Below are 16,259 nucleotides of genomic sequence, written 5' to 3' on the forward strand. Positions count from 1 at the left end.
AAAAAGTAAAAAATAACACCCCCACCCAAAAAAAAACACAAAACAAAACAACAACAACAAAACAAAACAAAACAAGCCCCATCCCCCCGGATCTCAACCTTAAAGCTACCGGCTTTTCTAAGTGGCAGGCCTGTCGAGGTGCGAGTGTTGTTTCATGGGGCGGGCAGTATTTAGTTCGTCAACGACCGGCTAAGACGTGGAGGAGACACCCTTATAAGGCACGGGATCCTTTTAGCAAATAAACAAGCAGAGGTTAGTAGGGTTATTTTTGGAATTGCTGATCAAGAGATTTTCGGGGCCAACGTTTTCTCGACAATTTAAATGAAGGACTAGTTTTCTTTTTGTACTGGAGTGTATTATAATCCATAATAACGGTCCGTCCGTCAAGACAATATTTCTTATTAAGTAAAATATATTTTTTAAAAATTATCGGTGGCGTCCACTATGGCCAATGAGACGAATTCTGGCAAGGAAGAGTTTGGCCCATTTTGAGCATTTAAATGTTTTATTTCCACTTGTGAATGGGTGCAGCTTGTAGGCTTCTCTGTCGACTTCAGCATTTCTAATTCAAGAAGTCTCGTATAATTTGCTGCCCTCTGTGATTACTGCTCTCGAACTGGGTCTGTCAGGAACTAGGCTCTCCTATGTAAAGGGATATAATATTATGTTGAAGTCCTTCAGATTTGTTTTAGTAGCTTTACGGCGCTCGCAACTGCATGAAGTCATATGAGCGCCAAGGGGTGGATGTCAACAGAGAAGTCCTTACAGGGAATCAGACTTACTCTGCTCACGTCTCTAGCTTCAGCAGCACAAAGTCTACTTCGACTATCAAGGCACCCCGGAAATAGCGGGTCACAAGAGTGTGACAAACATACAAAAGAAGTAGAGGAAAATGACGATAATAGGGGTGAGGAAAGAAAAAGCAGAAGTTCCCTGTTGTAGATCAGGCACAGTTATGAGCGTGACATGATGAATCAGCCCATTTACAATTCTACTGTACTTGAACGAGAAATGTCCCCCCTTTGGGTTTGGCCTAACGACTCTACAGTCAGTGGCACCGCCCCGGGGGTTGTCCTTCAGAGACTGTATTCTTTGGACGTCTTCGGGGCGCTTTTTTGTGCGTCAACTTTACGCTTCCCATTGGACAGCGCACAACATAATGCTGCCTTTGGGATTCTGAAATCAGGTATTCTACATGGCCAGTCCAGCAAAGCTGAGTCCTTTTGAGCTTAGAAAACAGGACTCTCAGTATTAGTCCTTTTAAGAACTTCAGTGGCTGATATTTTGTCTTACCATTTGATGAAGAGAATTCTCTTGAGACATTTCATGTCGAAATGATGGAGCTTCTTGCCATGGCTTAAGTTTACTGTCCAGGTCTCAGCACCGTACAACAAGGTTGGGAGGATAATAGCATTGCAGACTTTTAAATTTGACTCACCGCGAATGCCATAGCAGTCCTAAACCCTTTCTCTGTGTCGTCCAATGGATTCACTGGCTTTACTCATACACGAAGCTATTTCTACATCGATGCGGACATTTGTAGACAATGTACTGCCAAGATATAATTTGAAGCTATCAACATTTTTCAGAGGCGTGTCATACATTTTGATTTCAGGAGAGAGGGTCTACGTATCACCTGGTGCAGATCTTATGTCTTTGCTGTGCCTATAATGAGTCCAAAGATCTCACATGCATTTGAAAAGAGATCAATCGACACTTCTTCGCAAGCTGGATTCTTCGTGAACAAGCAATGCCAAATCATTGGCATATAGCAGTTCATAGACGTTTACCATGCTCGTTTTTGTCTTTTGACTACAGGCTACAGGAGTTAAATTCTCCACCCTCCAGTCTGTATCTGACATCAACGCCAGAAGCGGAGCCCTAGAATATTTCAAGCATCATCGCTGAAAACAGGAAGCTGAAAAGTGTTGGGTGCTCATAATATATTAATAATACACAGCCCTGCTTGAACCCATTGTCTCACAAGAGGCTTTTGGTAGGCAACCTTACTTCGCCAGGACTTTTCATAAGCCTTCCAGACTGGCGGTATCAAAGACCTTTTCCAGATGGACAAGGGCCATTAAAAGACTTCATTTTGCTGTGTGCACCTTTCCTGGATCTTCTTGACGGCAAAGATCCAGCCTGCCGTACTCCTTTCGGTGCAGAAGCCACACTAACTTTCAGGTAAGGCTTGATTTGAAGAGATGTTAACAAAAGGTGATTAAGAAGAGTTCAAGCCAGACTTTTATCGGCTATAGACAAGAGAGGTAAGCCTCTGTGATTGTCACAAGATTGCTCGTCACCTTTGATTATGTACACGTGAGCAATGGTTGCATCTTTATTCAGTTAGGGTACAACTTTTTAAAACATCACAAACATAAACACGCATAAAATCCCACGGATACAAAATAATTAAAGCAATATTTAGGGTGGGATTCTTCCTCTGTCAATCGTCAGCAGCCCCCTGCACTTAGAGCTTTCATTCAATCTCAAAAAGAAACCAAGAAAGTAAAAGAAAACCCTCTTCCCTGACCTTCCTTCTTTAATTTTTGTTTTCTGATTTTCATTTTGCAGTTCTTCGGTTAGATTTTGTAAACTGTAAACACTGGCATTGGTGGTGTAATGGTTAGCATTCTACAGACGGGAATTCGATTCTCACACAGGGAAGCGAAGTCTTTAAAGAATGTCTGTATCTTTCTGCTTGGCTGCATCCAACACGGCCTGGCTGGTATTACAGAGGTAAGAAAAAGACCTAAATTGTGTCAAAGAAGGTGTTAAATGACAATATAACAACAAATTCAGTCGTTTCCACATGGTGATATCAGTGCCTTCACAACGAATTCTTAACGTGGAAAACTAATCACACAAGTTTCAGTTTTAGTAAGAGTTTTACAGTGCTTGCAACACAAATTGGTCATGTAAGTGCCGAAGATTAGAGGAATTACTAGAGAGTAACATACAAAGAAAAGAAGAAGGGGTGATAAAGAAGCTAGATGTTGGAGAGGAAAGAAGGAAAAAAACCACACCAGAGTACCTGACAACCAGCACTACATCTTGCGAACTCGAGAAAAAACTTTAAGAGAAAACAACTCCGACCAACCAAAAGTAACAAATGTTCATTGTTTTATTCTAGAGCAACCACTAGGAACAAAAATTAAGAGGAGTTCAGGAAAGGAACAGCAAACTTGTACACATTTCATCATTTGCTGTTCCCAAAGGAATTTAAAGAAAGTCTATCAAAGCGAGGATCATCCAAAAAAAAAATCAATTTGATTTAAAATATTATCAAGCAAATTTACACAACAGCAAGAAATAACAATCAATTAAACTGAATTACTTATAGATTATTAATAAAAAATTAAATTACTTAATTACTGAGGCATAAGGTACTGACAATGGAAATCAGTTCAGAGAACCAAATAGAGAAAAAGTTTGCATCAACTTTTGCATAGACATGTCCATGACAGCGGTTTTGATGGAACTTTTTTTTCTTCAAACTTAAAAAAAAGATGATTATTTCCCAAGAATACAATTGAATTTTTGTTCCTACAATGAACTGATTTTTAGACTGGAGAGTGTCTGGGTAATATGTGAGTGCTTGTGTGTGTGTGCGTGTGAGTGTGTGTGTGTGTATGTGTGTGTATGTGTGTGTGTGTGTGTGTGAGTGAGTGTGAGTGTGTGTGCGCATGTGTAAAGGGGAAGAATATGTTTGATTGCACACAAGTCTGCATGTGAGGTGGTAAAATACTTAGGCTTATATTAATGGTAGGCCCTACATGCTTTTGTCTGTGTGTGTGCATGTGTGTGTGTGCATGTGTTTGAGTGTGTGTGTGTGTCTCTGTGCGTGTGTGTGCATGTGTTTGAGTGTGTGTGTGTGTGTGTATGTGTGTGTGTGTGTGTGTATGTGTGTGTGTGTGTGTGTGTGTGTGTGTGTGTGTGTGTGTGTGTGTGTGTGTGTGTGTGTATGTGTGTGTGTGTGTGTGTGCGCGTGTGTGCATGCCTGCACGTGAGCCCATACTGAAATAGTTAATGAGTGCACTTGTAACACAAACCCTTCCAAACAGAACAATCACAAAAACCTCGGATCATACTAACAGAGAACAAATACATGCACAGGTATTGTTCAGAGTATTCAAAATTTGAGACACTCAGTCACTTAAAAGTGTAATCAATCAAACAGTAAGAGTTTGCATATCAAATCAAGACTATAAAAGAGGGGGGATGGGGGACAAAAAGTCATTCATGTACAGACATAACAAGCAGAGAATTTTTATTCATCTATATCGATGATTTGATCACAGCCACGGGAGAGTGCAGACGGCTACAACAAAGACTGCGGACCAAACATCGGAGCACTCAGCTGAGTTATGCTATCCCACCATCCAGCAGGAGAACAAAACCCACAGAGACGACTGTGTGTTTTAGTAAGAGTTTTACCACACTTGTAACACAATAAGGTCATACAAGTGTCGAAGACTAGAGGTGTTACAAAAGTAACACAAACAAACAAAAAAAGGAAGAGAGATAAGGAAGATAGATGGTTTGACAGGAACGAAGGAGCAAACCCCACCAGAGCACCTGCCAACCACCCACTTCCCACTATCCTTGCTTTTGTTTTAGTAGAGGTTTTACAGCGCTGGCAACTGCATTCCCACTATCCTTGCTTTTGTTTTAGTAGAGGTTTTACAGCGCTGGCAACTGCATTCCCACTATCCTTGCTTTTGTTTTAGTAGAGGTTTTACAGCGCTGGCAACTGCATTCCCACTATCCTTGCTTTTGTTTTAGTAGAGGTTTTACAGCGCTGGCAACTGCATTCCCACTATCCTTGCTTTTGTTTTAGTAGAGGTTTTACAGCGCTGGCAACTGCATTCCCACTATCCTTGCTTTTGTTTTAGTAGAGGTTTTACAGCGCTGGCAACTGCATTCCCACTATCCAGCACGAGAAGAATAACCAAAAGAGAAGTAACCAAGCCAGTGTGATAGCATAAGACAGCAGTGTGACCCGAGGGAGCCAGAGTCCCGTTCCTTTGTCGATGTGTCGAGTCACGGAATCAGACGAAAACAACATAGAAATCCATCTTTGAATTCACAGCCATACAATCAAAGAGGTACACACATTTGTCACTTCTAATATTTCACAACATATACTAAAAACTTAATTAGTGTCTTCACTAAAGTACTTGTGCATCTCTTAAACTTGAGTACATTAAAATAACTGCTTACATAAACAAGTGAATTTTGATAAAGGACCAAATGAGGAAATGTGGGGAATAATCAGTCTCCCTGATAAAAAAATGTTCCAAGGCTACATTTTTATAGAAGAAACAACTCCAGTCTGGAATTCTGAGCTTACAAGAAACACAATAAAAATGATCACTTATAATATATGATACTACATACTTATATATTTATGCTGTTCTAATTCGACTAAAGATATTGAAACATAAAGGCCTATATTTCTAAAGGTATTAACAGCTCATATAATACAGTCTAGCCCAGCTTTAAAGACTTCACTTCACAAACTGCTCAATACATTCGAAGATAGGAGGCAAAATGTTTCATACTGCAGGATACCGTGCAGGTTTACTGTGCAGCTGGTCATCCACAATCCCTTTAACTTTCAAAGATTTTATAGAATTCTTAAAGCCGCTCAAGATGTGAAAACGCTACATTATGTTGACTGTACATCTGGCTCATACAACTTGTGCATAATGACAAAAACATAAACATATGCACTTGAGTTCCAAATCAACATGGGAATACAGTAAAATGAAAGTCATGGGTTCATACTGAAATAAAAAATAGCAACACAAAAAAGGGTGTAAATTTACAAAACTCCAGACCAGCAAATACACATGGATGTATGCTACAGATAAAAAGTTAAGAAACATATTCAGCACCGTCCTATCCATGACGTTGAAATAAATACCCATACATAACAAATGAGAAGTACAAAATACCACACTCTTCCTCCCTTGTTGGGGAAAGCAAACAGGACTCACATGCAAGCAACCAGGTTGAGATCTGGTGTCAACAAAGCTTAACCCCTTCATGAACACCATTTCATTTTTTATTTTTTTTTAGTGGCAAAGAGGCAAGATGCTGCTATGATGAATAGCGTTCATCATGTCTTGCCATGCGCAAGGACCATAACGATGAGTTCTAATCTATTCATCATATCTTGCATTCACCTAACTGTTTCTATTAGATGTGCCTTGTAAAACTAACACAAGCATCAAATTCAGTGGTACTATTTCCGTCCAAAGAAATCTTTCGCTTTTAGACACACTTTGTCATAATTAAAAGCCAGATTTAATTACAGGCAACTGATCTCTGAAACGAAATGTCATCCTTTCTCTTTGGGGATGCAAAAATTGTACTTGGTGAAGCACAAATGGACCCAGCGTCACAAAGGGGTACACGGCACCACAAACAAACCAGTGCGGAAAGTGTACTGAATATACATGTATCAAAAGGTGAGGAGTTGGAAAAGATCAAAAAGAGTTTTTAAAATATCAAACAGAGCATGGCAAAGTAGGAGTAGGAGCCATAAGGAAAGTGTGATGGGAGGAAGGATAAGGGGTGGGGTGGGTGGAGGGGAATCTAGACACAGATGCTTCGCAAGAAGGACAACTGTACAAAAAGCAGATCCTGAGAAGGCCAAGTGAAAATACACACTTAAAACAATACAAGGGAGAGTATTAGCTTCATGTCTTTTTCAACACAGAAAAAAAAAGAAAAGGCTGGCTGTCACACTCTTCAAAAACAGTAGAAAGAGCAGAGCCTGTGTGCTTGAAGAAACTAAATAAAAGAGTGGAGCTATCTAGCAGTAGTCGACCTGAAGTGTTAACAACATAAGTAGAGAGGAAGGGCATCGCCCCATCATAGCAGAAGACTGGCACTTTAAATAAGGGGGGGGGGGGATGGACTTGAGACAGTGAGTGAAATATGAATAGCAACTCTATGTAAAGTAAAAGAAAGAAGCAAGACACAAAGTGAAACCTGGCACTGATAGGGAAGACAAAGGGGGGATAAGGAAGGGGAAGGATGTACAGTGACACTGGGAATAAAACCTCTATTTTTATCAATGGGGCCAGCAGTCATACGGAACTTCTATGAAGCCTCTAAAAGCGTGACAGACATCTTGCAACAGTGCAAGAAGCTAAGTCTGGAGATGACAACACAAAAGAAAAAAAAAGGAGATCACAGGAATCAAATAGTCCTCTAGCACTTCTACAGCAAAATAGGAAGCCTCAATATCATACAAATCAAGTACTCTCAGACTTCTGATGAGAAAATTCAAACCCCGGTATAAAAAAAACATCACCCTCTAGCATTGCTACATCAGCAAAAAAAGCGCAGACACTAGAAGAGAAAATGATTTTATCGCTTTGTTGTAAAAGAAAAAAAAAGCATTCATATCGAAATGGAAAGCAATCTTCTCCCATTGCTGTAATAGTAAAAAAACAACAACATTGACATCAAAAGGGAAAGCAATTTTTTCCCATTTAAAATAGGTTATAAAAGTAAGAGCTGGATTTTTCAATATTTCAGGGTGATCTAGCATTGCTGTACCAATACCAGAAACAAAGTGGGGACACCATATCAGTAAGTCTTCACACATTGCCATGGCCTGGACTTTAAAATATATCTCTTTTGTCAATCACCATCGCTGCTACAATAAAGAATATGAAACACAATTCCAGCCAATAACTATCCACACTTGTAATGACAACTCAACATACCATATTCTTCACCTCACAGCTCAAAAAAAATAAATATCCGTCTTATTCAAAATGTTCCATTTGGGCCAAACAAAGATCTGACACCACATATTTACCATGAAATGACTCATCTGCTGTCAGAATGTTACAATAATATAAACTATGTGAACAATGCAATGTGTGTGTGTGTGCACACTGACACATTTTATGAAAAAAAATTAAACATGTTTTATATAATGTAATAAATAATTACAATCACTCAGTTTTAAAGGCAATACTACTCCCCTGATAAGGTCAATCAATTAAAAAAAGGGAGAAGGGGACAACAAGTTGAGGAGTCCGAAGGATTTGCGTAGTAAAGAAGAATCGTTCAGAAACAGTTGAATAACAAAAAAATGTGTTCAGAAATTCAACCACTAAAGGTTCGCACAATTTCTCAAACATCAGCCTGCTAGTCAATATGAGATAAATATTGAAATTAAAGAAACCAACAATTGCAGAGAACATATTCTAGGCCATCTCAGTGAGGTTACCGTCTCATCACATCCCATGAACACAGACATAATATTATAATAATTAAGAACGAACTGTGCATGCTGACAGCATGTTGACAAGAAAAAGTAGTGGGCAGTGTGTATATATTCATGTAAATTCACATTCTGAAGAAAAATCTGTGAGACTTTTATTCTCTACTTTCATAAAAGTGGGTGGGGGGGCTCGTAACAATGAAATCTCACAAATCCATCACCACAATTTCACCCTTGGCCGTCAGTGGCTCTCTTAGATCTGTTCGTTTACCACTTTTTTACAAAATTTTCTGACTATCTCATTATATACAGCTTGGATTCTTTAAATACAATGGAATTGCCTTCAAAAAGAGAAAAATATCACATAAAAAAATGCCCATAGATTAATGTTTTCAGTCAGGAAAGATTACAATGGCATCAAAGTTTCTTATGCTTCCCTCTGAAAAGTTGACTAAACTTTATGATCTTTCCCTCATCTGTTTAGTAAAATTCTGGGACAGGCAGTAATTTATTCAAAGTATTAAATAAAATATCGAAGCCCAGAACATTCAGAAATTCATTCCAGTAAACCGAAATCACATGTAAAATGTATTCAGTATTCACAGAAATGAACAAAATGTGACCTGCAATGAGTTCTGTTTGTTCAGCAAAATTAACAAAGACATCCTGACCGCTAACATTTATTAACCGCTGATATAGAAAAAAAATTAAAAAATTGTTGGACATCATAACGGCAAACAACAGATAAAATGTTCTGTGAGTAGAAAGAGTTACGCCTCAGACTCACTCTCTTCCTCATCCTCTCCTGCCCCATCTCCCAACTGGATGGGACTGGTGGGCTCGGACGACTTGGTGGACATGGGCGAGGCCGGGGAGTTGGGCTCGTCCACAGAGCTCAGGATCAGGAAGCGTCCGTCGGGGCTGAGAGGGAGGCCTGAGGCGGGCCGGTCGTCGGTGTCCTGATGCATGTTGTCTGTGTTGTCCTCCCTCAGGGTGATCGAATTGTCGGCCTCGTCCGAGAGACTCTGGATGTTCTGGAGCAGGATGGACTGTGTGAAGAGACAAAATGTCAGCTATTGTTAGTCCTGCTCTAGAGTGGTTGAATTTTTGAACCCGTTTTTAAGTTAATCATCTGTTTCTTCCCTACTAGGCAAATCCTTCGGACTCCTCAACTTGTAGTCCCTTTCACGCCCATGAATACAGACAAAAATTGGTGCTCATATGACCTTATGCAGTTGCGAGCGCCGTAAAACCCTCTCCTATAAAAAAAAAAAAAGACATAACATTATCATCTTCACACTAATAATAATAGATAGCATTTGTATAGCGCATATCCCCGCTCAACAGCAGGCTCTATGCGCTTTACACTACTGTCCATGCTGCAAAAATGTTGACCAGAGAAGGTAGTGAGCAATGTGTATGTACACAGAAGATAACATCACATTCTGAGGAAAGCTATTTTTATTCTCCTCTCCTCTTCCATTAAAGGGTGGAGTGTGGGGGGTAATCACCATACATTTCATCACACCTCACACTCAATCTAAAACCATTTTTTTCTGGGAAGGATTCTTCGCTCAGCCAGGAACGGCTTTAGGAAATTTATGTCAGTCTCTTTTCCTCAGTTCCCCCAGGTGTGAATTTAGCAACCAGTAGAGAAGGTATAATTACCTGCTGGGATGTTAATTGGAATGTACTGGTCTGCTTAGTAAGTGCATTATTGTGAAGTTGTATGAACTGTCCATCAGAGAGAATAAATGTCAATTAAAAAATAAAAATTCAATATAATTTTTAAGTCTGTGGGTGAGCAATCCTTTAACAGCTCTGGAGGAGCCTCATCATCAGTTAAGAGACATTCCCTGAAATCTCGTAAAATGTAACAAAATAAAAGAGAGAAGATTTTTATTCATTTTAACTCAAATTGACAGAGGTGGACAGCATATTTGTTTCCATAAGGACACCAGAAAGACAGGAGAGATAAAAACTTGTGAGTGTGTGTGTGTGTGTGTGGGGGGAGAAAATATAAAAAACAGAACCACATTCGTGGGTGTAGAGGAAAACTATTCCAAGTGACACGTCCAAACCGAAATGGAGATTTTTTAATGGCCTTTACTACTTCCAAGGGACGCAACTTGTGTTAAAACGTCAGAGCTGTGTCTTTAAAATTGACTGAGTCACAACCCAAAGATAAATTATTCTATCTCCTACTTGAGAAAACATTTTGAGGAAAAGTATTATCTGTTGCAGTTAAAATACTTTGCCACTTAAAAAATTGCTACCTGTGGTAGAAAATGAAAAAAAATATTGTAAAAGCGTAAGTAAGCATACTTTTCTTCTCAAATGGTTCTGCCAAGAACTATTCTATCTGCCCCATAAAATACCTTTCCTCCGCTCTTTCGAGAAATCCGATGGAATACTGTTCTGTGCAGCAGGTACAATAGTTTTCCTCACATTTTTGTTCAGAAGAAAAGTATTTTAAAAGACATTTTGATTTATCGAGAATGGAAGAAATTGATTAGAAAACGATTTACAAAATGAGCCCGTGTTTGTTTTTTCTACATTACATGTGAGTTTCGGATCCTAGAATTGCGTTCTGTTGAAATGAGAAAGTTTTTCCTTTTCCTGTAAAATCTGCAAAATGTCACTTAGAATAGTTCTCCTCTAGACCCGCGAGATGGATGCAAAGAGACAGCTTATCACCTCAATATTTATACAAATATATCTGACACACTTCCTTCTTTGAGTAGTACTAATCAACACTATAATTTTCATTGAGAGCCAAGAAAAAGCATGGCTCCATAAAGCAACAAGAGAAAATTCTTGTTAACTCTTCAATCCCAGAATTATTTTTCACGTTTTGATGGAATTTTTTCCAGATCTTGTGAAACACGTAAAGGAGGATACACGCAAAATATTCCTAAAATGACTAAAACTGTGTCAAAGTGAAAGAGGAAGTAGTTTATACATTTATCTAACACTTCTGAGTCAAAATAAATCTATTTGGATTCGTAAGAGACTGCCATAGCAGTAATGCTTAAAGCACCCTGACATCCAACCGGATGCTGGCACCGTCCACTTGGGGACCGGACGAGTTTCACTGGGTTCTCCCATCGTTCACCTGGGGTTATAGAGCTAAATTGCAGTTTCCAGAGAGACAGAACTCTAACACCCACTTTTTGCCAGAAACAGATAAAGACAGTGATATCGGAAGAGAATAGAAGGAGCAGATCACACTCTGCAACAACTCCCTCATCTCCCTGACACCCCTGAAACAAATAAATGAAACACTTCCAAAGAGAAAGAGCAAATCAAAGAATAAACATCCGACTCGAACACCCATGCTGTAATGTAACATTGAAGAGACAAACACATGCACTACAAATCAACATCATGTCAATATCAAAACCAACAAATTTTAGCAGAGCCCTTGCAACACTTAACCACACAGTTACCTTTTCATCAGTCTGTGGCTTTGGCTTAGGAGTTGTTGCTCCTGTCGTGCCCCCCTTTCGCTTCTCCTTGGAAAATTTTAAAAAAAAGAAAGAAAAAAAAAATGAAATCAAAGTAAACAGCGCAAAAGCCTAACAATCATGAACTATCAGAAAATCAAACAGCACTGGCACATAAAATCTATCCTAAGCAAGCGGGACACTGACGGCAAAACCATAGAATAAAGAATAAATCAATGGTAGCAAATCTCTCCACGCTGTATTCAAATTTCCAATGACAAGACAAACAGAGATACCTTGAAAAAAACAAGAACGAACAAAACAGGTTTTTTTTTTACACCCTTATCAATGCTCTACCACGAACAAAGCAGGCTCATATCCTGCACATCAGAGTCAAAAAGCGGAGAGAGGGACACAACATCCCAGGAGAAAGATGAAGATACTTTCTTTAAATTCTCCCCACACGGGAATCGAGCTAAGGAATTTTGCATACAATGGCAAAGTGCCTATCCACTGCACCACAGTGATGGCAAAGTGTCTAACCACTACACCACAAATGCTGGTCTTAAAATCTTTAAAACATGGCTTGTTACGGAAGTTTCATTGCTGCGAGACAAACACAGTGATGTGAAACCTAACCACAGAGAGATGTGTGGTCTATTCCATGCTTCTCATTTGGTCTTACTACATACATAGTTTTGCCACATGAAAATGGTGCTGTTCCACGCACAGCTAAAAGTTTGATAAGACACACCATTCTATGGGATTTAATCCCATTGATTTTTAAACACTGAATAAGGTTGTTGCAAAATCTTCTTCTTGAGGCCTGCTTAATGTGGGGGAGGAGCATGAGCATTGATAATTTTAAGAGCAGTTCCAAGTTCATGGATGCCCAGAAGGAATTTGAAACAGCTATTTGCTTTTTTGTTTTTCCGAAAGAGTCAAGAGAAGCACATCGACACAATAACGGTCATTTAGTGTTGGGAAAAAGGAAGACAGAGAGACAGAAAAAAAAGAGGGAAGTCAAAGAAAAGGGACCTACCAGTGGTGCCCGCCCATCCCCCACTCACTTATTTGCATGGCAGTCCAGATAAAATAAACAAAGGACATGCCCCCAGAAATGGCTTACGGGCTGTGTACACATAAACTATGGGAATGCACACGATACATAAGAGCCTGTTAGTGGATGCAAAAGGGTGCAAAGCATTGATAATTTTTGTGACACACGCTGCCACTGGCATTTTATATCACATACTGGCCTGATTAACCTTATGCTTCAAAGTCAAAGGACACAATATTTTGACAGATACAGAATAAATGGTATTGTTTTAGTAAGTGTTTTACGGCACCTTCAACACAATAAGGTCATATAAGTGCCGAAGATTAGAGGTGTTACAAGGGAGTAACAAACATAAAAAAGGAGGAGAGATAAGGATGATAGATGTTTGATTGGACAGAAGAAGCAAACTACACTTGAGCACCCGCCAACTATCAACAGAATAAATGGTATGGATTATAGAGATGGAACAGTGCAGCCTACTACTACTCTTGAACCCACTCAAACTGTGCTATGAGTACGCACAGACAAACAATCTCAGAGACAGAAATACACCAGCACACATCTTTTAGTCTCACAAGACCTCTTTAAAGATGTGATTCATTTGGGTAAATGATGACAGAGCCGATAAGATCTACACCTTATTTATCACTGAAATAATACAATTATTATTCTATAACCCTCTCAGATATTCTGTAAATCTGTCTGTCTTCAAAAGACAGGATGGACCTTTGTCCACTGAAATATGAATATCTCTAACAATTGGATAAAAGTGATACTGGTTCATGAGAATTCTTAGTTTGAGTAAAAAGAAGAATATTGAAGCAATAGGGTCATTTGTGCCTGGGAGAACAGACAGCAACAAAAAAGGAAAGAATAGAAGTAGGACCTACCAATGGTGCCTTCCAACCCCCCACCCCCTTCCTTTCATAAGTATTATGGCCTTGTGGTTAGGCTCTTGGACTCGCAACCGTAAGGTCGTGGGTTCGAATACTGTCAGGGGCCCCACATTATGTCCTTGGGAAAGGCATTTTGCCTCTCTATTCAAATTTTCTTCACTTCACCCAGGTGGGAATGGGTACCCAGCTATAGACAGTGAAAGATCTTGTTAGTTTGTTAGTATTTGAGCACTTAATCAGCTGGTTACACTGTATGCTTCCAGAGAAGTTGAGAATTTTCCTCAGTGTTCTATGGACTGCTGGGGTAATAATATAGTATAAAGTGCTTACAGCTTGCTGTTGAGCGGGAATATGCGCTATACAAATGCTATTTATTATTATTATTATTATTAATTAAAGAGCAATACACCATACATCTAAGTGAAATGCCTCAGACTAAACAGAACAGCAACATCCTATACGGAAGTATTGCGACTTCGCACAATTTGCTCAGTCAAAGTTTTTAAATGAGCAACATTGTAAAAGTGCTCATACACTAAAATTCACTAACAGGATGAATACGCCAAGCTTAATATGAGGAAAGAGAAGCATTTCGGCATTAGACTGTTCATTTTGTACAGGAAAGAAAAAACCCATAAAAATAGTGGTTGGTTGGCGGGTGCTCTGGTGTGGTTTGCTTCTTCTTTCCTATCAAACATCTATCATCTTTATATCCCCTCCTTCTTTTTTGTGTTTGTTACTCTCTTGTAACACCTCTAATCTTCGGCACTTATATGACCTTATTGTGTAGCAAGTGCCATAAAAATCGTACTAAATTTTTTTTTAAAAGACAAAAATAAACAATAGAGGCAGAGGAAAAAAGTACAACCTACCAGAAGTGCCTCACACCAAAAACCACCACCCATACAACACAGTATCATAACGATAGTTTCTTCATTAGGCTCTCGGACTCGCAACCGTAAGGTCGTGGGTTCGAATCCCGTCAAGGGCCCGACGTTGTGTCCTTGGGAAAGGCACTTTACACGAATTTTCCTCACTTCACCCAGGTGGGAATGGGTATCCAGCTATAGACAGCGAAAGATCTTGTCAGTTTATAGTGTTTGAGCGCTTAATCGGCTGCTCGCACTGTATGCTTCCCGGGAAGCTGAGCATGTTTCGGAGTGTTCTATGGTCTGCTGGGGTAATAATATAGTGTAAAGCGCATAGAGCCTGCTGTTGAGCGGGGATATGCGCTATACAAATGCTATCTATTATTATTATTATTATTCAGCAGAACTTGAGGTTTGACAACACGTCAATGTGAGTGTAAGATAAGACTGTACAGAGAGGAGTTACAGCCTGCTTGTTTCACAAAAGAGCAAAATGTCAATGGAACCATGGCTGTTGATGACAGAAAAACAAGACAACTGACTTGCACAAAAAAGGGATCGAAAAAAACAAAACGAGTGACTAGTGATATCTAAGGACAACTCTTGAAGGTAGGGACACAGGAGCAGACATGGTGGTAGCAACTTAACAAAAAAAAAGCCATCCAAGATTCAAATTGAGTTGAGTGCCTTCCAAAAACCTCATCAGAGTTCCTATCTTCACAGCCATACCATGTTAACGACATTCTAGTTTCAGACAAGTGGAGGTGTTTCACAAAGCCAAAACAGGTCCTTTTTCCTACCAGAAACACAGCCCAAGTCCAAAAGAGTGCTTGATTGTTCATTCGAGACAAGGGAAAGCACTAAAACTACATAAAGAACATCACTTAAAGCACCCCCTACCAGCAACCCCCCCCCCCCGGGAAAGAAAAGCAGAAACAACAGAAGGAATAAGAAAATAAGTAGGACTCTCTGAGGTGTCATTCAGCCTCTAACAAGAAAATAAAATAAAAACAAGAATAAAAGCAACATTCTCAGTCCTACCACACAATTTCAACATGCCAAAATGCGGCGGTCCTCACAAAAGAGGCCTCTTTTCAAGTCTAAGAGAGCAGAACAATTGGGGCTACATCAGAACATACAGGAGCTTTCTCATGATACACAATTTACACACAACATCACACTGTGCCACTACTCTTGAAGGCTACCAAAACTATAACTGTCAGTTTCTCATTTTAAAAATTTCTTTATCCCCTTATCCTAGCAAAAAACAAGTAAGTTCACACAATTAGGGGCAGTGGCAACTACCCAACCACACACAAGGTCACAAACGAAAAAACAGACAGGTATGAGAGAAGTAGAATCTATCAGTAGGGCCTTCTCGTTGCCCACAATATGACAGACAGATGTATAGACAAAGAAGAGAAAATAAGAATGTAAGAAAGGCGCCCTCTAACCTCAGTAAAATTTCTGCTTGATAAATCCTCATTATATCATCTTTTAACTTAATCACGCAGATGACAAAATAGCAGTAGTTGCTAGTGTTTGTCACAACAGACAATTGACAAAAACTTGTTTGCTAGACTAGACTGCATTTTATATTTGTGATGACGGAGACACAAACAGTGGGAAATGTTATTTTCAGCAAGATCACCAAAACACAGACTATATTGATTATTTCTGTGTTAAAGGGTTACAACAACATTTACTTGTATAACAAATGTTACAGATATCATGGGG

At 39.4% G+C, this 16,259-nt stretch overlaps 1 protein-coding gene across 1 annotated transcript in view; it reads right to left on the bottom strand.

Moving 5' to 3' along the window:
* Positions 1-7,497: 7,497 nt before the first annotated feature.
* LOC101856645 (DCC-interacting protein 13-alpha) overlaps positions 7,498-16,259 on the bottom strand; it is a gene marked incomplete in the record, with an annotated part of 38,010 nt that continues 29,248 nt past the window's right edge. The window contains 2 exon segments of the mRNA XM_013081014.2: positions 7,498-9,300; positions 11,701-11,766. Of these exon segments, the coding sequence (XP_012936468.1) occupies positions 9,022-9,300; positions 11,701-11,766 (345 nt within the window).

Source organism: Aplysia californica, unplaced genomic scaffold (genome assembly GCF_000002075.1).
Source record: "Aplysia californica isolate F4 #8 unplaced genomic scaffold, AplCal3.0 scaffold00111, whole genome shotgun sequence".
In the NCBI taxonomy this organism is placed as follows: domain Eukaryota; kingdom Metazoa; phylum Mollusca; class Gastropoda; order Aplysiida; family Aplysiidae; genus Aplysia; species Aplysia californica.